Source organism: Trichoderma atroviride, chromosome 4 (assembly GCF_020647795.1).
Source record: "Trichoderma atroviride chromosome 4, complete sequence".
NCBI classification, from domain to species: Eukaryota; Fungi; Ascomycota; class Sordariomycetes; order Hypocreales; family Hypocreaceae; genus Trichoderma; species Trichoderma atroviride.
In genome coordinates this window covers 1,555,057-1,575,927 of record NC_089403.1, presented here as the reverse complement: position 1 = coordinate 1,575,927, position 20,871 = coordinate 1,555,057, and the positions used below count along the sequence as shown (strand labels likewise).

Sequence of the window (20,871 nt, the reverse complement as noted above, 5' to 3'; positions counted from 1 at the left end):
CGTCGCGAAATGCAGATATATCAGGCCATCCGACAATAGTACGCGTGGCACGTGCAAGATTGGTAGGTGTAATAAGCATACTAGTACTACTACTACTACTATTACGGTCTGTAGTGGTAAATGAAACGAGGCTTGCTTCCCACTACATGTGCCTGCTTGTACCGACTAATGCTACACCGTATTAACAACTTGGTGCGATGATGCGATTCCATGTGTCCTTTTGCGAATGCTGTTTCCATAACAGGAAGCGGCCCTAATGTAGTCAGTAGTGCTAGTGCAAGATGGCGGGACGCCGGGAGCAATACGACGCTAGCGAAGCAGATACGCGCAGCCGTTATGCAGAGACTATGGCGTCAAGGCAACTCGGCTTTCGACAACACTGAACAGTGTTTTATTTTCTAATCCGATATAGTGATATTGGGAAATGCTACGATGCAATCCTGCGTTACGGCGGTGAAGAGAGAGAATGCGGCCGACCCCAGGTACCTACTATGTATGCAAGTGTCTTTGACAATATCTCCCAAGCTCTGTGAAGCAGGTTATAAAAGCACAAGTTGTGCCAATAGTGTGCTTATGATGAATGATGACAGAGCTTGTTTTTCTCTCTTTTGTCTCTCTCCCTTTGTTCTCTAACCCCCACCCCCTTGTCTTTCGTGTAAACCCTCAGAGGAAAGTAGTAGTAGATAGTAAACTCGCGATCAATATTAGTACCTAGTAGTATAAAAACCTCAGATACTTATGGCGTGACCTTGAACTTTTTCTTCCAGCCACCATGTCACAGCGTTGATAAGGTCGCAGTGCCGGTGGAGCTACATGTACGTAAATGTAGGTACATGCCTTCGTAGGGGGCTTCAGCTGAAGGGAGGAATCCTGTCAGCTTAAATATCCGCATACCTAGTATAGTAGCATGTCTTCTCGAAAGAGTAGGCGAGCGCCGAAAAGAAGCTCCAGTTCGACATGCAAGGTACCAGGCTTGTGATTCTTTTGCACGTCGGCGCATTATTAGTGATACCTCCGGTGGGTACGTGTGTTTTCGCAAAGCAACGAATGCCGCTTTCAGGCCTTAGAGCACCTGGCGCACTGCCAAATGTGGCTTGCGGGAGCTGTCTTTAGTTGAAGGTACCTACGAGCTACTTTGAGCTGCACAGGGAAGTGCTAGAATCGTGCCTTCCTTAAAAGGAATTGCCTGCATCGACAACTAGATAATCCCGTGATCACCTGCTCTGCAGCGGCGAGGCTCTCCTTCCTCCCTCACTTGCTCTCTTCCTCACTTGCTCTTTTACTTTACGATTTATTTCATTTTCATTCTTCTCTCCCTTCTCCCCATTATTTTTGGCATTTTCTTCATTCATCGTCCTTCATTTGCGTTCGCTTTTATTACACCATCTTCTTTTTCTTGTGTGAGACTTTGTGACTTTATGGTGTACCACTCTTCATTTCAAATCATGCTGTACCACTTCAAACAAAATTACTAGAGCACAAAGGAATCTCCAAGAAGGAAGAGAGACAGAGAAACGGTCGGCCGCTTTCGACTAGCCGACCTCGTGATATCTCCGATCGCAAGCGAAAATGAAATGAGATGGTGGCGGCAGAAGAAGATAATTCGAGGGGAGGGATGGAGCTACGGTAAGGCTGGCCCGGGTCCCATCAAAAGGGCATCCCGACGATGCTAAGCCAATTGATGCGCACGGTAAGATTACGATGTTGCACACGCCGCGATGGTACCTCGAAAAAGTCTATTATATTAATAGCGAACCTTCAGATGGCACCCGAAACGCGCGCTGCCCAGGCGCAACAGAGCATCAGGGGCAATGCGGCTGACGGGGAACGGCTGAATAAACAGATTTGCCGCGAGGCTTCTAGAAAAGATGCGCCTCAAGGTTGTCGCGTCCAGCCTGCCAGGCGAGCTGCGGCGCTGGCGAAGCTGTTCAAACACAGAGTAGCAGGGGTGATGGATGCGATTGCGCACATGCCAACAGCTGCCTCTGGCTTTTCTTTAGCGGCAACGGGCCTTCGCGTTTGAGGTTGGTGGTCGCCCTGTGAAACGCGTCGGGGTGTGTGCGCTTCTCGTACGTTGCTCTCTGTCCTGCGCCCGCCACCTATTTTAACACCTGGAACAAGCGGGTGATCACGCGCTCCTCATCATGCTCGCCTTTGTCTTGTCAAGAGCATGGGTTGCCACGCCCAGCCCGAACCGGCTTCAAGCTCGGTCTGTGTGACCAATATTGCGAGGACGGTGACCAAGTGGTAATTTCATCGGTGTGGGAGGACGCTGCCAACAAACAGTTGCGACGGAGCGGCCAGCCTGATGCCACCCCAGATGGAGATTCCCCGAATGGGACAAGGCCAGGCTGCGTCGACTCACACACAGACAAGTACTTGTACACTCGCACTCCGCTACAAGTACCACCCCTGGAGGAAGGGGCCATCCTCTTCTCAGCATTGTTGTCGTTACACGATGGCCCTGCTGTTTGGAATAGTCGAGAGCAGCGCAGAGCATTGACGGCCATCGCCGAATGTATGGTGTTCTTTTTTCGGATCTGGGCATATATAGTGTTTCATACAGCCTTCCCGTCATCTGTTTGAAGGTTTCATGAGAAATGTTTCGTCATTCATTTTGGTGATTTTGCCCACACTTTGTAATTCCTGATCGCACATACATTAGATCGCTATATTCTCTCATTCATTCTCGTTACAACTCACAAGCTTTACCCAACAGGTTGCCACCCACACAGTGAGCAACCCGGAACAGGCTTACTGTTGCTTATTGATACCCCTTCCAGTTGACTTTGATCCTTCACCTCTTCCTTTTTGTTTTCTTTATTCTTTCTTCCCCGCCTTCTACATCCACCTACGATTGATTTGTTTTCCCTACTTTCTAATAACGCCTCTTCACAACTGCCATATCGAGATACAGCGGCGATCCGACAAAATATATCATGAGCGGCTCTTCTTTGAGGCCGAGTATGCCCAGTCGGCCAGTCTCAAATATAAGCCAAATATCTCTGAACAAAGCACTACCGCCAACGCCTGGGCCAGATGCTTCCGACCTAACCACTTTACTTATTGGCCCTAAAAAGCGCCGGTTCAAAGTCAACCACACGCTACTTTGCGAAGTCTCTCCATTTTTCCAGGAACGCCTTGAAGACCCTTTCCATTCAAAAACAGTCTCATTATGGCTTCCCAGTGAGTCGCCTGCCATGTTTGGCCTATTCGTTGAGTGGGTACACTCTCCAGAAACATTCAGCGACTATCTCGACAACGCAATCAGCTCGGCCTTCAAAAACAGAGAACAGGCGTCACTCGATATTCACTGGGCAATCATTCATCTCCATCTCTTTGCCTCGCAACTCGCTCTAAGCTATCTGCAAGATGCTTCTATGGATGCCATCCAGGATCTGTACCTCAAGTACGACTGGGATGTACCGCCGAAACTCATCATTTACCTTTACACCGAATGCGAGGCAGAGCCTTCGATCCGTCTTCGCCGCTGGGCAGTCGCCATGGTGGCATTTCGCCTGGCTGTTGGTAGCCAGCTCAAGTTTCCAGAACAAGACTCAACAAATCTGGACCCGACTCAGTTTTACGCACTTTTCCAATCACTTTCCGAGTTTTCGGCTGATTACGCCCAACATATCAAATACATGAAGGAATCTGGCCATGATGTTCAACTCAAGAACCCACAACTCCGTATGCCGGAAAATGAAGAGAGCAGCGATAGTTTTGGATTTCGACAATGTTCGTTTCATTCACATAGCTCCGAGGTTGGTGAGGGTCCATGCCCTCTCGCGGTTGTAAGGGCACCCAGCAGAGCTATGAGTGCTCCAGATCTACCAAGGCCGAGATGGGGAAAGCACAAACGTCAAGAGAGCAACAATCCGCCAAGATCTCTATTCTCAAGGAACAGCAACAGGGAAGACGAAGAAAGAACGGGTGGAGGCTTCTCACAATCGCTTAGCTCGATCGCGTCTAAGTTTTCATGATATGACCAAATGAGCGCTCTCTCTCTCTCTCTCTCGATGCGGCACAATAGTGTGTACACTGGCTTCTACATGATTCGCCCTTTTCCCCTTCTCCGCTTACGCAACGATGTGTAACGTATCATTTTATCACTCATGGGCGTCATAGGCGTCATCTTGCGCCTTGTTGCCCACTGGCCCTCTTTGGTCACAAGTTTTGGCCTGAGCGGGGAGTTTGGATCTGAAACAGTTCGGCACATCACGTTTCAGATGATTGGGTCATATGGCAGTTCGTGGTGCCATTCAACAGGCCATATCGGGTCAAGGGCTCAGCTAAAGGATTTTAATTTGTTTCATGCGCCTTAGCAGATCGAGAAGTTTAAAAAAGATGCTGGTGAGGATCTGAGGCGGCGGAGGGAAGGGAGGATAAAAGGATATCCGGAGCATTAGCTACGATCCTGCAAAATACGAATACCCCTGGCAGCGTCCTTGTGGAGGAATACTAATAATAGTAAATGAAGGCCCACAAAAGTGACGAATTTTTTTTTTTTTTTTGGAATTATGTCTTTTTTCATGTTGAATAATATCCCCATAGACCGTGTTTTTTTCTAGATTAGTCTAATGACCAAGTAAAAGTGTGTTGTACACTCGCTTAATTTCGTCTTTCCCGTCTCATTACTTGTACTAGAGGTGTGAGGTGTTATAATGAGTGTTCACTGTCTTACTGACGAAACTGTTGAATCAAAATGTTTTCTTCTTTTTTTTTTTAAAGAGCATACTGCTAGTGTCAAATATCGTAAAAAGCTGATAAGCTGAAACAGAAAACAAGACTATGCCCAAGACTGTAGTTAAAAGGTATTGCTCCTTGCAGGGAAAAAAAAAGTAAGGAAAGAAACATGTAAGAAAAGAGACTAAAACACCAGCTAGCGCTCCCGTTACGAGGAGATTGAAAAATGAGAAAGCTGCCATGTACATCATATATCCTCATCAAACCATGTTCCGTATGTTTTTGTTGCGGTCCATAAAAAAAATCAAGTAAATGAGCAAAATTTTGACATTTCAACACCAAGGGGATGAGTTTGTAAAATGAAATAAAAAAAGTAAGAGGGTGTTAAGAGTAAAAAAGAAGAAAAGACAGGTATGGGTTTGTGTGTAAAGACACGCGCGCGCTCCTATAATCGCTTTTTGAAAGAGAAAAAAAAAAAGAAACGGCTAAACAAGTCTGGTAGATGACATGAAAATCCAACGCTTTTTGTTGATGGAAGAATGAATGAAGGTGGTTTTTTTTTGGTCTTTTTTCCTTTTTCGTTGAGGGACAGAGTATGAATTACCCTCTCGTACTGTTTCAATATCGGGGTTCAGTATCCCATCATGTCGGTCGGACATAACGTCATTCATGATCGTGTAGAGAGAGAAGAAAAAAAAAAGCCAAGATAATTTTTTTTCAAGTGCTTCTCGTTTTTCTTCTTCTTCCATCGATATACGTGAACAGAAAATAAAAAAAATCTTTTTCGTCAAAGAGTGAGAGTTCGTCAAACTAAAGCGAGTGGATAAAATTTCCGTTTCGAGCAGATGGAATAATAACAAATCGGGTACTCTGATATATGGCGTTGGATATATCGGGTATCTAAAGGAAAAAGCAGGAAAAAGAACAAAGCTGAAACTAAAGTATTCCAAGAGAAAGACAGATGTTCATGATCGTAGACAGAAATCAAGAAAAGCAAGTCCGTTGCTGTCGTCTAAAAGAGGCATGCTGTGCAGAGTTGTAGCTATAAGCAGAATGCAAAAAGTCGTATGCAGGGTGCGTGTGTGTGAGATAGACCGTTGAGAGTAAATGTCGATATGGGAAGAAAAAGGCATTGTAAAAAAGCAAAAAAGGGATATCCTTTGTTCGATAAAATTGATAACGATGTGGAGAGTTCAAAACCATGCGCGCCAGGAGTGGAATAACAATTAGGCCGAGATTGCAGAAAAAGCAGGTGCAAGAGATTTAAAAAGGTGGTGACTGAGATCGCCGACGAGTCTGGTCGCGGCGGCGAAAGTCTTTGATCCGCTCGTCGATATAAGCAAGACGACTCCGCAGAGACGACCTGGTTGGTGTCGTCTCGGATTCTGCGGGCTGGGGCTGTTGCTGCTGCTGCTGTTGTTGGACAGGCTGGACAGTGGCAAACGGCCTACGGATGATGCTAAAGTCGATGGCGGAAATACTGTTGGACCGCCGGCCCGGGAAGGAGAAGCTCGTCTTCGCGGCGGAGAAAGGAGAGCCAAGTCTGGCGGGCTGGTCAGCGAGAGGCGGAGGGGCTAGCAGAGAGGATGAGGCGGCGATGATGCGTTTGTCGGTGCCGGGGCCGAGAGTGGGAGGAGACGAAGAGGAAGGTGGAGACGAGGCCGAGGCCGCGGGATGAGAAGCCTCAAAGAGCTCCTGTAGATTGGCCCGGGGGATGAAGAGGGCATCTCGCTGGGTCGCCGTGGTGGAGCTGAACTCGGCGGATGGCGTGGCTTGCGTTGAGACAGCCCCGTTGTTGGATGGATCAACCCAAAAGTCGGAGCCCAGACTGGGACGCTTCCTCCTGGGCTCGATGGCGGCGGAGAGCTGCTTGGACCTGCGCTTTTGGTTGTTGCCGCTACCGCGGCTGTTGCTGCTGTATTCGCTGCTGCTACTGTTGTTGTTGTTGTTGTTGTTGTTGTTGTTGTTGTTGTTGTTGTTGTTGTTGTTGTTGTTGTTGTTGTTGTTGTTGTTGTTGTTGTTGTTGAAGCTGGTGTTGAAGCTGGCGTTATAGTTGTTGCTGCCATTGCTGCCGCCGCTGCTGCTGCTGCTGCTGATAATGGCCGGCGATCCCAAGCTACGCCGGCGAGTCCCCACAGAATTGCTAAGCCGCTGTGGCTCCAGGTTCATGCCGAAGCTGTCTGCAAGCGAGCTGGAAGAGCTGGGACCGTAGCTCCGAGCCACGAAGGGCGAGCCCAGCCGGGTAATGTCCGCACCGGCAGCTCCCGAGGCCAACGCAGGGACGGCCGCCGCCTCGATCAAGGCCGGCGGCGCGCAGAAGCCGAGAGGCGGCGGCTGCTGATCTCGCGATGCCGTCAGCTGCGCCAGCGGCCCCTGAGGCTGCATCGATTCACACGTGCTGACTGCCAGGGACAGGGCCATGTCGTTGCCAGAGAAGGCCGACTGCGAGCGGGACGGCGGCGCCAGGCGGCGGCTCCAGGCGCGATTGGCGGTCCTGCCAAACGGCGTCGGGTTACGGGCCCCCATGTAATGATGATTGCGTGCAGCGCTGGTCGCACTAGCTTTGCAGAGCTCTCGCAGATGGGCGCGAGTAGCCGCGCAGCTGTGTGGCCACTGCAGGTAAGACGTTGCCGGCGCCGTGGCCTTGGTGGGTGTCGCGCTTCCGCTGTGCTCGGCGGCGGCCTTCTTCATCTGCTGCGACTTGGGGCCTTTCCAGCTGCGCTTGGCTTCTCGGGCGACGCGCATACACACGCCATCAGGAGGAATCCCGCTCTTGCTGATGTGAAACGGGGTGACGTGGGGATCTTGCAAGTAGGTCATGTATACGGACCACAGATGCTGGGTCATTGATCTGGTCCAGGGTGCCTTGCGCGAGCGCCGCTTTGGGGCTGCTGCGGGAGCGGCGCGGATGGGCTTGATGGTCTTGTTCGCGTCTTCAATTGACACGTCGCCATCGAATTGGTCAATGTCGTCGGGATCAATGCTATACTGGCTGAAGCTGTCCGAATTGAGCGAGTACCGGCTGAAGAGCGAGCTGCTCGTCTGCGTCGACTGCGCCGTCGACGGCCGGCTGTCGCATTCCGGGCTCGACTCAAGGCTGCTGTAGGCCTGGTCGAGAGACCAGTCAGGGAATCGCTTTGGTGACAGCGACGGAACCGCGTGAGGCGCGGGAGTCTTGGGAAGCGAAGAGGGCCTTCCGCGAGGCAGGTCGCCTTCGTCGGAAAATTCAAAGTGGTGAGGGCTGTATCGAGGGAAATTGGTGCTGAGCGTATCCACCATGTCTTCGTCGACCAAACGAGGCTCTTCAATGCTTGGAATGGGGACGTCTGCTGTCGCGACGGACGCGAGGAATTGCTGAGTGGGAGCCTTGAGATTGGACGAGGGAGCCCGCCGTCTAAGTCGAAATCGCGGTCGCGGAGGAGAAGGGGGCCGAATGTCGGTGGTTGCAAAGGGCTCTGGGGTTTTGGGTCCGCGAGCAGCTTTGCGAGACCCCCGTGCCCGAGGCGCCATGAGCGATTGCAAGGGAGGCATCGTGGGAGCCGGCCAGGAGGTATGCGAACGAGTGGTGGTGATTTCTTTGCCAATCGCGCAAGTACAAGAACAACAGGAGGTCGCTTGAAAAAGGGAGGCGGGTCCAGCGCTAAATGTACGATGTCGCGCGCCCTCCAGTTGAGTCAAAAGCGCTGGAGCGTGATTGTGATGTCTTGGAAAGGTGGAATGGCGCCGTTCCAAGTTTCTCTTTTACTTTGTTTTGGTAGTTTTATATTGTGTTTTTTTCCCTTTTCCTTCTTCTCCTTCTTTGTCCAATTCTCCAGCGCAAATGATGTAGTCGAGAAGCGCGATCAGGTAGGGTCGGGGCCGGTTGGGCGAAAACAGAGAAGCCAATGGTCAGTCTGTCTGCGGCATGCGACTTGGTTTGCGAAATGCGCCCGAGCGAGGCGGCGCGGGATCCAGCGAGAGGTGAAGCTCGTCGTCCAGCAAGTATATCGTAGTCGTGCCGGTCTTGAGTATAAGACACTCAGCAGAAAGGGCGTGCCGTCGCGACTCAGCTGCTGCGCGCGATAGTGGGCGTCGGGTTCCTTTTCAGTGCCGTTGGGTTGTGCGGTGAAGCGAAAGCAAGGGGGGCGTCTACGAGACGAAGCGAAGCGAAGCGCCGTGGAAGCTTGCGCGCGATGCTAGGGCGGCAGTGACTCGACGATTCGATACATATGATCGCAATTCACGGCGACAGAGACTCGGCCTCTCCCCACGGGCGGGATCGCTCGCACAGAACGGCGCAAAGCAGAGCGACTTGGCTGGGATGGAGAAGAATGGGGGAGAGAAGCGGGCGGCAGGGTGGTGCTGGGTTTGTATGGCTTGTATGGGCGGCAGTGGGCTGCAGAGCGCCGTGCAGCGCATCGGCCAGCGCAGGGCCAGCGCAAAAGCCTCCCAGAGCCACTGCCAGAGCCAAAAACAGCCACTGCGAGCGCTCCGTCCAGCGGAGGCGGGCCCTTGGCTGGAGCCAGAGCGGCGGGTGGCGCGGACCCTCTCTTTCGGCGGACGTCTGCGGCAGAGGTACTGCTACCTGCGCGGGCTGCTGCGAGCAGGTACCTGCGTGGGTGCGGCGCCGGTCATGCTCGCTGGAACTGCTGCAGCTAATCAGCTAATCGGCGCTGAGTGACGCCGCCGCAGTAGCGCTGCATGTACCGGGTACCGTCGCTACCTGGATCTCCCAACTGAGCTAACAAGGACTCCATCCCAGGGATTCCAGTAAAAAATCGACTTGAGACGGGACGCACGCCCCCCCCCCCCGAGGACGTTGCCGGCGATTTTTGGGTCCAGCGGGAGCGATGCCACCGTCTCTAGATGCCTGTACAGTGCAATACCTACTTGTAGGACTTTGCAGATTGCAAGTCTTCAGGAGCTGGCAGGGTCTTTGCAGGATCAGGAGCAAGAGGGGAGAAGAGAGAAGAGAGAAGAGAGCGGAAAAGAGCCAGCCATCCCGATAACGCTGGATAAGGTGCTGGAGCTGCTGCTAGAATGGAGCAGCTGATCAGGACCCTGAGATGGGTTGATGGCTCCGGTGCGCTAGATGCTGCTCTAGAAGTGACGATGCTCGACTAGTATTAGTATCAGTACAACTACCTCCCTCCTACAGACAAGCATTCACCTGCAAATGCATTGGGCTGCTACCTCTATAGAACTTGATGTCTTCTTCCAAGTCAATTGCCGGAGGAGCACCGCCTACTTGCTTGTTCCAGTCCCAAGCGGAGAATGAGGTGCATGCCTGCACTTGCACGCGAAAGAATAGGAGACAATGAGAGTCCAGATCTACAAGGGCATGGCAAGCTGGCTGACCAGACCAGAGAACATCGGCCTCCAAGAGCGCACCCTTGCCCTTTGAAGACAGCACGATGGCCTGTCTTGTCACAAAGGACGCAGCTGATGGTATGAGACGAGGTGGTGGTAGGTGGTACTGCTACTTTCTTCATGTAGGCACTCAAAGGACTGCCGCTACGCGGAGCTATCCTCTCTAATACGCGCACTACTCCTGACGAAACGACTTGCCAATGCATCGTCAATCACACTTGAGCACGCTCTTCAACCGTGCCAGCGTACCGCATGCCCATGTGGCCGCTTCTCTGTGGCGTGAGCGGCGCCAGGAAGAGGCCTAGCGCAGGAAAAGGAGAGCAGCAATGGTGCGTGATGTGTTTTCTGCCAGGGGTCGACAGTGACGGCTTCTTTGCTCGTTGCTCCCAAGGCCTCGCAGTCCGCTGTCAACACTGTCACCGCACACACGCCCGCATGGAGCTGATCTTGGTTGGTCACCCATCCAGACAGTGCGGCGAGGGCGGTGGAGCTTGACTGAACAGCTCAATGGAGCACCAGAAGGGAAAAAAGCGTATGGAAAAGCGCGGCTGGCTCCTATTAGCTCCCACCGATGCAAAGCCTCTTTCGTCGTTTTGCTGCAGCCCCTCCCTCTGCTTTTGCCTCGTTGGGAGCTGTTCTAGCACAGACGGGAACAATCTAATGCCGCAAAAGTCTAGCAATGGCACGGCTCGGAAGGCCGTTCCCGGCAAAGAGGAGATGATGCGCAAAGGGAGCACGGAAGACTCCGGACGGGGGCTAGAATCCGTCGTGCTGCCGCGATGCTGGATGAACTGTGGATAAAGGCGAGGCAGGGCCGTCTACACAGCGAGCGAACACACTGTGAACTCTATATCTGGCTTACTGGCGACCCCATCCAGGCGCTGCAAAGCACATCGTCAAGGTGCTAATGCCACACGTGCCCCTCTTGCAGAAGCTCGTTGTGTCTCGTCGCCCAGCAGAAGTTTCATTCAACAAGCTTCCACGCTACGCGGCTGCTGAGACAAGAGCGTCTGTGAGACCAAACACAGCAGTCCAAGTCTTTATACTGTCCGTACAGCGAGAGACACACAGAGAGAGAGAGAAAGAGGCAGCAGACCATGAAAGGGGCTGGGAAAAGCGAAAAACAAAAAGTGACGAATACTTGACATTCGCCTCGACGGTTTTGCGATTGATCACTTCTCTCCCAGAACTTCTCACGGGGCTGTGCTCTCGTAAAGAGTACAGAGCACGAGCGTAAGAGCTGGGAAGAGGTAGGAAAAAGCTGAGCTCAGCGCGCTAAAATGGAAATTTCGCGAAAGAGACGCGTCTTAACGCGTTTGAGGGGAAACGGTGCGCATCATAAAAGCGGGGTAGCTCTCTTTAAGCGAGCAAGCTTCGAGCGATAGCCATTAAGAAACAAGCAGGTCACTAGCAAGCCTGATTGGATGGTTCCCATGCGGCAATTGGAGTCAATTGATGTAATGATTGCTTTGATTATCAATTTGAAATGATGATTTTCCAACCCAAAGTCGTCACATTAGAGTCACATCTGCTATGCAAGAGCTTTCGGTCAATATGTACGATACAGATACGATGGGTCGAGCGTGTATATAAGAGACTGATGAGAGCGAGAGAAAAGAGGAGGCGGTAGCATGTACAAGTATGGCTGGCGGATATGAAGAACATGATTGGAGCATTATTGCTGCCAGTAGCAATCACGCACGTTGGACCCCTCCGAGTCACCAATGAGGCCGTGCCAGACATGTGGCGAGCTATTGGGCAGACAGTCCCTGATACGTCGTAAAGCGAAGAGACCCTGGCAGCAGCTTCGGATAGGCCAGCACGACTGTAAGAACAATGCCAGCAAAGGCATGGGATCGAGACTTGGGGGCTTGGCAGCAACAGCACAGAGTACAGAGTACATGTACGAAGCGCAGAGTGCTCATCAAGAGACGGGCCAGTCTCATTGGCTCAGCTGCAGCGGTGGCATATTGCACGTTATCACTGATACGAGTATGGCCAGGGAGTTGGATGCACAATAATATTCCCCTAGTAGTATGTAAATACTCATACAGAATAGCAGCCAATGCTCCCGAGTATGTACAGACTCAAGTTCTCATCTATGAAGGTCTTGGGCATCAATCCACGACTTCTGGCTGGGTACCAACATACCTAATACCGTTGGGCTAAAAAGATATCACCGGCACACTGCATATGGATAGTGATGTGCTCCATCCTTCTCAAAAGGGAAAGTGAACAACCATCAACTGGGCTCTCTTATATTGCATACCACCGGTTGCTTCTTTTATCCCTCTTCCTCCTCGTCAATTATAGGCAGTCTTTACTCGTTCAATCCCACCACCTTGACCTACCCTACGCTGTTCGACTCAACTCTGCTCGTTTGCCGCATCTCTCGCTTCTCCTCACCGGCTTGGTTGCAGCGTGCTGTTGCTGCCGCTGAGGGGCATCAGCACGCATATGTAGGCGAGAACAGCTCACATGCACTCTCCCCAAGGGACACCACCTTTGAGCGACGGCTTTTGCGTCCCGGCAGTGTGGGGGGGGGGAAACATGAGCCCGGGATAATTGGTAGGCTCTGGGGGGAGGAGAGGAGAATAACACAACTTGTGCGCCATCCGCATTCTGCGCCTGTGGCTGGAGACGCGGTTGAATTGCACAAGAGTTTATAACTGGAGATGCATCTCAAGGCGAGTTCAGAGCATGCATTTGTCTCATGTAACCTCAGTGCAGGCGGCATCTAGGGACCGTGAAGCCGAACGAATGACGGCCGCGAGATGCTGCTCGACGACTTCCCCTTATGAAGGGCCATGCATGGCAGACATGTGTGAGATTGCATGGTACGTGGCGCGCAAGTGTCTCAGCCTTCTGATTCCCTGATTCCATCCAGTCCATTGTCCTCGCAGTAGTATTGCAGCCAGCTGCTGACACCTCTCTATACTCTATATATAGCTTGCCGCCAAAGTCGAACGAGAATCATGACGCTCCCGGACACGATGCAGTGCAGTTATGCAACTTTGCTTGAGAGACCGAGGCACACTAACCCCCGATGAGGCCATCGACCGAGAGGTGCAGCCAACTCGCACTTGGCGCGCTGCCCTTTGCTCGTCTGCCAAACACCAGCATGGCTGCTTGCTCTCCTCTCTCCTCTCTCATGCTCGTCCTGCGGCCTCCTCCCGGTGGTGGCCGCCGCCCAATCACTCTCGTCGGATCCAGGTCAGCCGCGTCCGCCTGGTGACAACCTCGCAGACGCCCGATCCACTCTGCTCCGTCATGATGCGGCAGACAGACGACATCGCAGGCATAAAAGGGTGGAGGGCGGCGTACGAGGTTATGTAGGGCGACGGCATGGACAGGACGACGCTGTTCCACGTATGCCTCTCTGTACAAGGACGGTGGCGGCGGCCATTGGCTGAGGCCGCAAGGGCTGTGGGTTATTCGACAGATGTCAGATCAAGTGCATGAGCTTTGCCTGTGAATACATATACGGTGGGGGGGCCTCGTTGGGCATTCATGCCTCTCCCCCGATTTTTGAACAAGAGAACCTTCTGCCAGACCAATTTCCCTCCGTCCCTCCCTCGCCACAGAAATCGTAATCCCCAAAGACTTCCAGCCGTCGAGTTAGCGGTTCTTCGAGGTCCGAGATCTGCCATCTCCCTGTTGCTAGCCGCCAAGGTACCCGGAGCCAGGCGCCTTGTTTTTTTCGGAGATTCGGATCCGTCCGCTAATCCACCGCCGAGATGGAGACCCCACGCGCCCAGCATGGATCAATTTGGATTTTTTGCCAACCAACTTCCTCCCAGCCCCAAGCTCCCGTCGCATTCGGCCTCAGACGACCGATCGACCCAGATCGTGCATTGAAAACACTTTTGTATTGTTTTTGTGACAGGTATTTTCGAAGCTAGTGGCTGTTGATTTTTTTTTTTAATACCTTGGGTTGAGTAGCTGACTGGCCAGCAAGGCACCCAAAGCTTGGAGCAACGACTGCAGAGAGAGAGAAAAAAAAAGTATCGAGTACAGTAAAGTGAGGCGGACGCCAATTACATCATGCCGGCCGCCAACACGGTGACGCTGGAGAATCTGGCCCAGAAGCTTCCCCAATGGCGTCCCGACGACCAGAGCCACTTGTACGCCGTCGTCGATATGGGCAGGTTGGTCAAACTCACATCCTACTCGCCATTCGCAGCGATGCTGACTATGGAGTTCTGAGCTGTCAGCAACGGCATTCGCTTTAGCATCACCTCCCTGGCACCACCCCGGGCACGTCTTCTGACCCCCCTGTACTCCGCCAGAGAAGCCATCTCGCTGTTTGATGCTCTGACCCCGTCGGATTCTGGTCCTGTGTTCCCTTCTACAGTCGTCGAGTCGGTGTCGTCTGCCATCTCACGCTTTCACCACCTTGCCGTCTCTCATGACGTTCCTCCCCAGCACATCATGGTGCTTGCCACCGAGGCCATGCGCCGGGCCGTCAACGCCGCTGAGATGCTGGAGGCCATTGCAAAGGCCACTGGCGGGCTGACGGTTTCCATCCTCGACCCTCCTGTTGAGACGCTCCTCGGTGCCGTCATGGGCTCAAGGAGCGGTCTCGGAGGCGTTCCTGGTGGCGCCCTGTTCCTTGACCTTGGCGGTGGGAGCGTACAGATGACTTGGGTGGACACAAGCACAGAAAACTACGAAGTTGAGGCAGCACTCGCTGGCGGGAGCTTACCTTACGGTGCCGCAAAGCTAATGCGTGTGCTACAAGAACACCCCGAGGACGTACAAGCCATGGAGACGGGAAAGCTCAAGGACTGCTTGAGCCAGCTGTACGCCGATTTATGCTCCAGGTTCCCTGCTCTCCAAGCCATCAGGGCTGCCAACGAGAGGGGAGATGAAGCTCACGTCGACGTGTACATGTGTGGCGGCGGATTCCGCGGCTACGGCAGCATGTTGATGCACGACGACCCCATCAGTCCCTATCCCATCTCGTCGTCCAACACCTATTCAGTCCGCGGTTCACGCTTCAAAGATACGACCCGAATGCTCACGATGAACCAAACCTACGAGGGCAAAATCTTTGGCTTGTCCAAGCGACGTCGCCAGCAGTTCCCTGCCATTATCAAGGTCGTCGATGCATTCATCAAAGCCGTCCCATATATCGGCCGGGTCACATTCTGTGGAGGCTCCAACAGACAAGGAGCTCTGATGATGAAGCTGCCTCGAGACATCCGCGAGAGCAATCCCCTCGACGTCCTAGCCAACGTCCAAGATGGCGAAAAGGCAATTTTTGGTGCCATCTTGGACAAGCTATCGGAATCTCTTCCGGCAAATCTCACTCACACCCACTTCCCGACCATCTTCAGCACTGGTCTGGGTCTACTCTTTGTGAGAGAAATCTGGAGCCGCCACGGCCACGACGCAGACTCAAACACTGCCTTTGCCATCCACGATGCCATCTCTCGCGACACCGACTGTCCCGGGTTGACTCACCTTGCGCGCGCACTTCTTGGCCTTGGCGTCGCCGCCAGATGGGGGGGCAACCTTGGGCCACTCGATACTCAGCTTCGCAGAGGATTGCAGGGTATCCTGGAGGACAGGGGCGCTGATACGTCTTTCTGGGCACAATACCTCGGCGCCGTCGCAGGCGTCCTGGCCACCATCTTCCCCGTCATGCCCAAGCAAGCAGACCAACTAGTCAGCACTATCAGGTAGAGTTTCAACCCCAACCCAAACGTTACATTGACTTTTTTTCTTTTTTCTTTACAGGATAACAGAGTTCTAACTATTCCACGTAGCTTCGAATCGCGCGTTGAGAAGAGAGAGGGAAAGAAGGACAAAGTTGTGTTGAAAATCATCTTGTCTGGCGAATATTCCAAGCGCATCAACGAGAAAGATCTCATCGACCTCGTCAACTCCGCCGCAAAAAGTGATGCAAAGGCCACCAAGAAGATTTCGACGCACATAGTCATTCAGCGATGATTCATTCATACTATCTAAAAATTTTCAAAATAATTTTCTTTCCAGGTGAGCGAGCACACAAAAGAGAAAAACATGACAACGTAAACCAATGTGAAAGAAAAAATACAAAAAAAAAAAGACGAGAAAAAAAAATCTTTCAAAAGAGTGAGCACCGCTTTTTCCTTTTCGCTTCATTTCCCATTCATACGTTCCATCATTTGCATTCTGATTTTTTTTTCATCATTAAGTCGTAACTCATAAAAGGCATGCCTCTAGCAATGGAAGCAAGCTAATTATCATCTTCACAATCATCATCTGCGTGTTTTGATGATTTGGCCTTTGGCGCACGCTTTCTAGCGTTCATCTTCTTCAGCTCGTGGTTCACCACCAAGACGCATAGAAGCTGATCAATCTCGCTCTTGGAAGACTGCAGTTTCTGATCTGTGACAGAGTATTAGCGCTACGAACGAACAAGAAAGCGGTTTCAGTTGCTTGATGACAACTTACAGTGCTCTTTGCGAGAGTCGAGAAGGTACTGAGCAGCCTCGTGGATTGCTCTGCTGTGGCATGCTGCTGCGGGGTATTTGGGAGTCTTGAGCCAGTCCAGCGACAGCTCCAGGCTCTTCTTTGTGCGGAATTGGTAGTGGTAATACACCACCAAGAGCGGGTAAAAGCTTTCCGCGAGGCGCTTATAGACTTGTCCATGCATGGCAACTTTCAATCTTGTCAGTACTCATGTCTCGCCTCTTTTCCTTCCATCTCCATATAAAGGGAACTCACTACTCTGAGGCGACTCGCTCTTGCTAGTCGCAAGGCGGCCGATATGGGCCTTGAAGCCCTGCAAAAGATCTCGGTACATGAGAATGAGCTGCCACATGCTTGCCCAGATGGCAATCCTCTCCTGGGGCTGTGGGACGCCTTGCTGCGCGATGGTCTCGTCCATCTCTTTGAGAATGTCATGCTCAAGTGAGTATATGGCCCGTCGGGCAATGTTTCTCAGCTGAGCCTGGACAGACAAGGGTAGCGTGGTGAGCTTGTTGGTTGGGTCCAGGCACCAGAATGATCTAGCTTTCAAAATGCGGAAGAAGCAGTTCATTCTGTGGACTTTTCTGACAAGATCATGCTGCAGACTTCTGGTTAGCTCAAAAAGAGAGAGAGAGAGACAGAAAGAGTTCACTCTGGTCGTACCTTGGGAAGTCCCCAACCTTGTTCCGAGTATGCAAGCACGAAGCTCTGGGCTGCATATTGGAAGTCTGACCTCTGCTCCGTTTGGATCTGGTCTTCGACCCATCTTTGCAGCAGCTCGTGGCTTGGGACACAGTCTCGAGGGAAGTCAGCCTTTGACAGGCTGCCATTCTCCTCAGAGCCCCCCTGCGACCGGTAAGCCTGAACCGTGGCGCGCAGGGCTGGGAAGCTGGGGTCTGGGGTGAAAAAGACTGAGATCTCTCTGGGCTTTCCGGTGTAAAACCGTGGGCCGGAGCAAAGTTGCTCCTCTTCTTCGGGATTGGTGGACCAAACATCTGGTGGGAAAAAAAAAATACATTGTCAATATATGTATACGTTTTGGATTATACCAGGGGGGGGATTTGTTCAGCTGTGCACAAATCTGAGTTGTGCCGTGCGCCACATACCGGGGATCTTGCCCATTACGGGCCAAAACGTGGATGGTGTGGCGCGCGTGCAGGCCATGTGAGAATGGTCTGGGAACGCTTTCCTGCACATTGGGCAGACTCCACTATCGTGGCACTGGAAAAGGAAAAAGGGAATTCTCAGCATTGCTATTCCAATTGGTCTGGGGAGGAGGTACAGTGACTTCTTACTCGGGTCTTAGACATGCGGCATGGGAGGCAGGCTCCACTCTTGCGGACGTCTGCCGTCTGGCCGGGGTCTGCCAGCTGCCGTTGCCTCTTGTCTAGATCGTTGCCGGATCGTCGCCGCTTCAGCTTTGCGGACGGGTCGACTGGCCTTCTATGCCTATCGTCTAGGACTTGGATGTGATGGGGGTAACCCTGGACCATGCCCTTGGAAGGGTCGGTCTGCGGGTAGGTCCACTCATCGTCTTGGGCCTGGATCTCTCTAAGGGAAGCCTCTTGGTGGTAGTGGCCATCGTCTAGTGGCTCCAGGAAGGGTGGCGATCCCGAGTGGTCTGAAGGCGACGAGCTTCCACCCTGGACCAGCTCCGGGGGAGTCTGGCCGGGGGAGTACTCGGACGTGAGGCCATCATCCGAAGAGTACGAAGGCGGCATGTCGAAGTAGGGCCTGTTGGGATCAAGAGGGAAGTTTTCTATAAAGGAAGGGATATCGGTGATGATCCTGCTAAGGGATTGCTTGCGGTGATGGTGATGGTGATGGGGATGGGGGGACGAGGGATTAGCGTCCCCGGAATAGGCTTGCCAGTCGAAGAACTGGTTGAAGAGATCCTCTAGCTCCGGGGAAGGGGAGAGACGGGAGTTTTCAAGTTCCATCCGGTCCATGTCCCGAGGGAAAGTCATGTTGATATCCGTGTAAGTCACGGGATGCAGTGGGACCTTGGCTAGCTACCAGGACGAATTGAAGCAGCAGGTGGCTTCCTGTCAGATGGACGATAAGGTGAAGATGCCCAATGTCCCAGGTCTTTTTGTGTAAGATTTGTCTGCTTCAGGGAACTCTGCCTGACACAAAGAGAATTATAGATTTGGCATCCAAAGGGGGGACTCTGGGTTCGTCTGCGTCTGTCTTCACTTACACCATCATCGGATGTGCATTCTCGGTAAGAGCTGGGGGCCTGATTGGTCAATCCCGCCTGTGGATCCTGCTCTTCTGGCCAATAGAAGCCCTGACTTTCACCGATTTTGACCACCGACCAGGTTTTGCACCATTAGCGCGATAGTCAGGTGACTCCCCGCGAGACTCTCCAGACGTCTCCGATGGTATGAGTGTGCGAATCCATTGAGAAGGCGATGCCGGACAGCTTCATTTTTGGGCTGGATGGGGTCCTTTTTGTGCGGATGTTCACTTGGAAATCTGGTGGGAGCGCAGGAGATTTGGGGAATGGGCGGATTGGCGTGGCGAAAGCCGGTTCTCCTCGTCGAGCTTGAATCGGGGGGGGCGGATGGCTTGAACACGAGTTTGGTGATGTTCCGAAATCAGTTGAGATGCGTTTTCCCGGAATTTTCTCTCGGCCTTTCTCGAAACTGTGACTTTCCACCTGCGGGAGCCAATTGGCGGGTTTCCAAGAGCCTTTTGTTGTTTGGGAGACCCTTGTGAACTCTCTTGCTCGCTCAACGGTGAGAGTTGAGTCTAGAGAGGTTGTTTCAGGTCAAAAGAGGAACAAGGGCCAAGGTTAATCGATGCCTACGCTGAATAGAGTGGACGTGAACCGATTCCGTGCGGTGATGTGTGACATGTCCAGCACGTCGAGAAGCAATGGACCGAAGAAGCCAACAAACAACAACAAGAAAACAAAAAAAAAAAAAAGACAAAAGAAGAGCAGCAGAATGAGGAAATACGACTATGAGAAAACATGAAACTTGGGGGCGACGATCTACTTTAAAGGGAGGGTGTTGGGCAGACAGGCCAGAGAGGCCTCTAAACTAAAACTCAAACTAGAGGAAAAATTAAATTTGGCCAATTGTCAATACGGACTACTAGGTTATAATAGAGAGAAGGCAGATTACTACTCTACTTTATCTAAACTACAAACTACTGAACTACCTAACTTCCTTACCAGTGCCGCTGCGAAAAAAAAAAAGAGACTAGAGGTAATCAATCATCATTGGGGGAATAAGAAAAAAAAAACAGCGAATTACGACAAAGGTGGTGCTACTTTTCCTCTAGCTTGGCGCCGCTAATACTTGTTTTGGAAACGGTGTTCGGAGCTAGAAAGGAGACTTTTTTTTTTACTCGAATTTCATTTGTTGTTATTTTTTTTATTTGTTTGGTTTTAATCTAAATCCGGATATCTCTATTCGTGGGCAGGGTTTTGTCGATCTACGATTTTCCCGGCGGAGGGGGAGGGGAGGGGGGGCGTGATGGGATGGGATGGGGATGGAGAGATGCAACAGTAGCCTTTGTGTGGAGGAGGGGGGGAGGCGCTTCTTTTGATGTATCGTTGTTTTTTTGCGAAGATGGCGGTTTGCGGGGCACCCGCTTGTTTTCTTTTTCTAAATCTGCATCTGATAATATTTTGCTACGATGGTACGGCTGGTACAGTGGGAGAAAGCTGAATCTACTTTAGGGATTTCAGGGAGATTGGGGGAGGAAGAGAACTTGCTTTAGCCGAACTCTGTTTTTTTTTTCCTACCCAGTGGTTTGAACGATTTTCTCCACTAAAGGCATGGGCGGCGACGGCATTGCCGGCATAATAACGGAGAGAAAAAAAGAGAGTGAGCTAGTAGAGCGAAACAAGAGGGACACAGAGAGCTGGAATTAAAGCCGATGCACAGAAGAGGGAACAAGGCTCAAAAGAGGGAGTTGCCTTTTGCGATAATGGGGTTGTACAAGTAAAGTACTGCCGCTGGATTTGAAGAGCCCTCTTCTTCTATTTTTTTTTTGTTGTTTCAACAAGGTACGGATTTTTGTATCCTTCATTTGTTTAGCAGCAATCATGGAGATTTTTATTTCCGTCCCCCTCTCGCCTATGCACTGCGCTGCGAGCTGCAGAGCTGCAAGATAATAGATAAGATCCATTGGATGGTGCAAGGCGGTTCCACCGAATTAGGCAATTTTCGAGATGTGGGGCGGGCTTGTGATTCCCAGTTTCCTGGGCCCTTCCCAAAGCAGCGGGGAAAAAAAAAAAGTGATGTTGCTTAACCGTGCTGTTGGAGCAGAAGATGGCTCTTCTGTGATACATGGATCAACAGCTTGAGAGATTCTTACAGGAGGAAAAAGGAGTCAAGACAAATAATGCCTAGGAAACAGAAG

General features: G+C 51.9%; 7 protein-coding genes across 7 annotated transcripts; 5 read left to right on the top strand and 2 right to left on the bottom strand.

The window, feature by feature from the left end:
- Positions 1 to 1,666: 1,666 nt before the first annotated feature.
- On the top strand, positions 1,667 to 2,023 carry TrAtP1_007812 (uncharacterized protein; the record flags this gene model as incomplete). Its single annotated transcript, XM_066113674.1, has 2 exons — positions 1,667 to 1,690; positions 1,763 to 2,023. The coding sequence occupies 2 exons, from the start codon at positions 1,667 to 1,669 to the stop codon at positions 2,021 to 2,023; spliced, it is 285 nt and encodes a 94-aa protein (XP_065969761.1).
- A 916-nt stretch (positions 2,024 to 2,939) lies between these two features.
- TrAtP1_007811 (uncharacterized protein) lies at positions 2,940 to 3,983 on the top strand (the record flags this gene model as incomplete). Its single annotated transcript, XM_014092460.2, has 1 exon — positions 2,940 to 3,983. The coding sequence occupies one exon, from the start codon at positions 2,940 to 2,942 to the stop codon at positions 3,981 to 3,983; it is 1,044 nt and encodes a 347-aa protein (XP_013947935.2).
- Positions 3,984 to 4,405: 422 nt separating this feature from the next.
- Positions 4,406 to 9,790, bottom strand: TrAtP1_007810 (uncharacterized protein; the record flags this gene model as incomplete). The annotated part of the gene is made up of 2 exons (XM_014092632.2): positions 5,979 to 9,790; positions 4,406 to 4,461 (listed from the first exon to the last, which is right to left on the bottom strand). The coding sequence occupies exons 1-2, from the start codon at positions 8,215 to 8,217 to the stop codon at positions 4,406 to 4,408; spliced, it is 2,295 nt and encodes a 764-aa protein (XP_013948107.2). The 5' UTR covers positions 8,218 to 9,790.
- A 1,152-nt stretch (positions 9,791 to 10,942) lies between these two features.
- On the top strand, positions 10,943 to 11,272 carry TrAtP1_007809 (uncharacterized protein; the record flags this gene model as incomplete). Its single annotated transcript, XM_066113673.1, has 1 exon — positions 10,943 to 11,272. The coding sequence occupies one exon, from the start codon at positions 10,943 to 10,945 to the stop codon at positions 11,270 to 11,272; it is 330 nt and encodes a 109-aa protein (XP_065969760.1).
- A 1,769-nt stretch (positions 11,273 to 13,041) lies between these two features.
- TrAtP1_007808 (uncharacterized protein) lies at positions 13,042 to 13,371 on the top strand (the record flags this gene model as incomplete). The annotated part of the gene is made up of 1 exon (XM_066113672.1): positions 13,042 to 13,371. The coding sequence occupies one exon, from the start codon at positions 13,042 to 13,044 to the stop codon at positions 13,369 to 13,371; it is 330 nt and encodes a 109-aa protein (XP_065969759.1).
- Positions 13,372 to 13,823: 452 nt separating this feature from the next.
- Positions 13,824 to 16,683, top strand: TrAtP1_007807 (uncharacterized protein). Its single transcript, XM_014092631.2, has 5 exons — positions 13,824 to 13,921; positions 13,994 to 14,183; positions 14,250 to 15,719; positions 15,807 to 16,134; positions 16,428 to 16,683. Exons 2-4 carry the CDS (start codon positions 14,080 to 14,082, stop codon positions 15,988 to 15,990), a joined length of 1,758 nt encoding a protein of 585 aa, XP_013948106.1. The 5' UTR covers positions 13,824 to 13,921; positions 13,994 to 14,079; the 3' UTR covers positions 15,991 to 16,134; positions 16,428 to 16,683.
- TrAtP1_007806 (uncharacterized protein) lies at positions 15,740 to 19,688 on the bottom strand. The gene is made up of 6 exons (XM_066113671.1): positions 17,790 to 19,688; positions 17,601 to 17,715; positions 17,158 to 17,489; positions 16,750 to 17,092; positions 16,477 to 16,683; positions 15,740 to 16,410 (listed from the first exon to the last, which is right to left on the bottom strand). The coding sequence occupies exons 1-6, from the start codon at positions 18,459 to 18,461 to the stop codon at positions 16,259 to 16,261; spliced, it is 1,821 nt and encodes a 606-aa protein (XP_065969758.1). The 5' UTR covers positions 18,462 to 19,688; the 3' UTR covers positions 15,740 to 16,258.
- Positions 19,689 to 20,871: the final 1,183 nt, after the last annotated feature.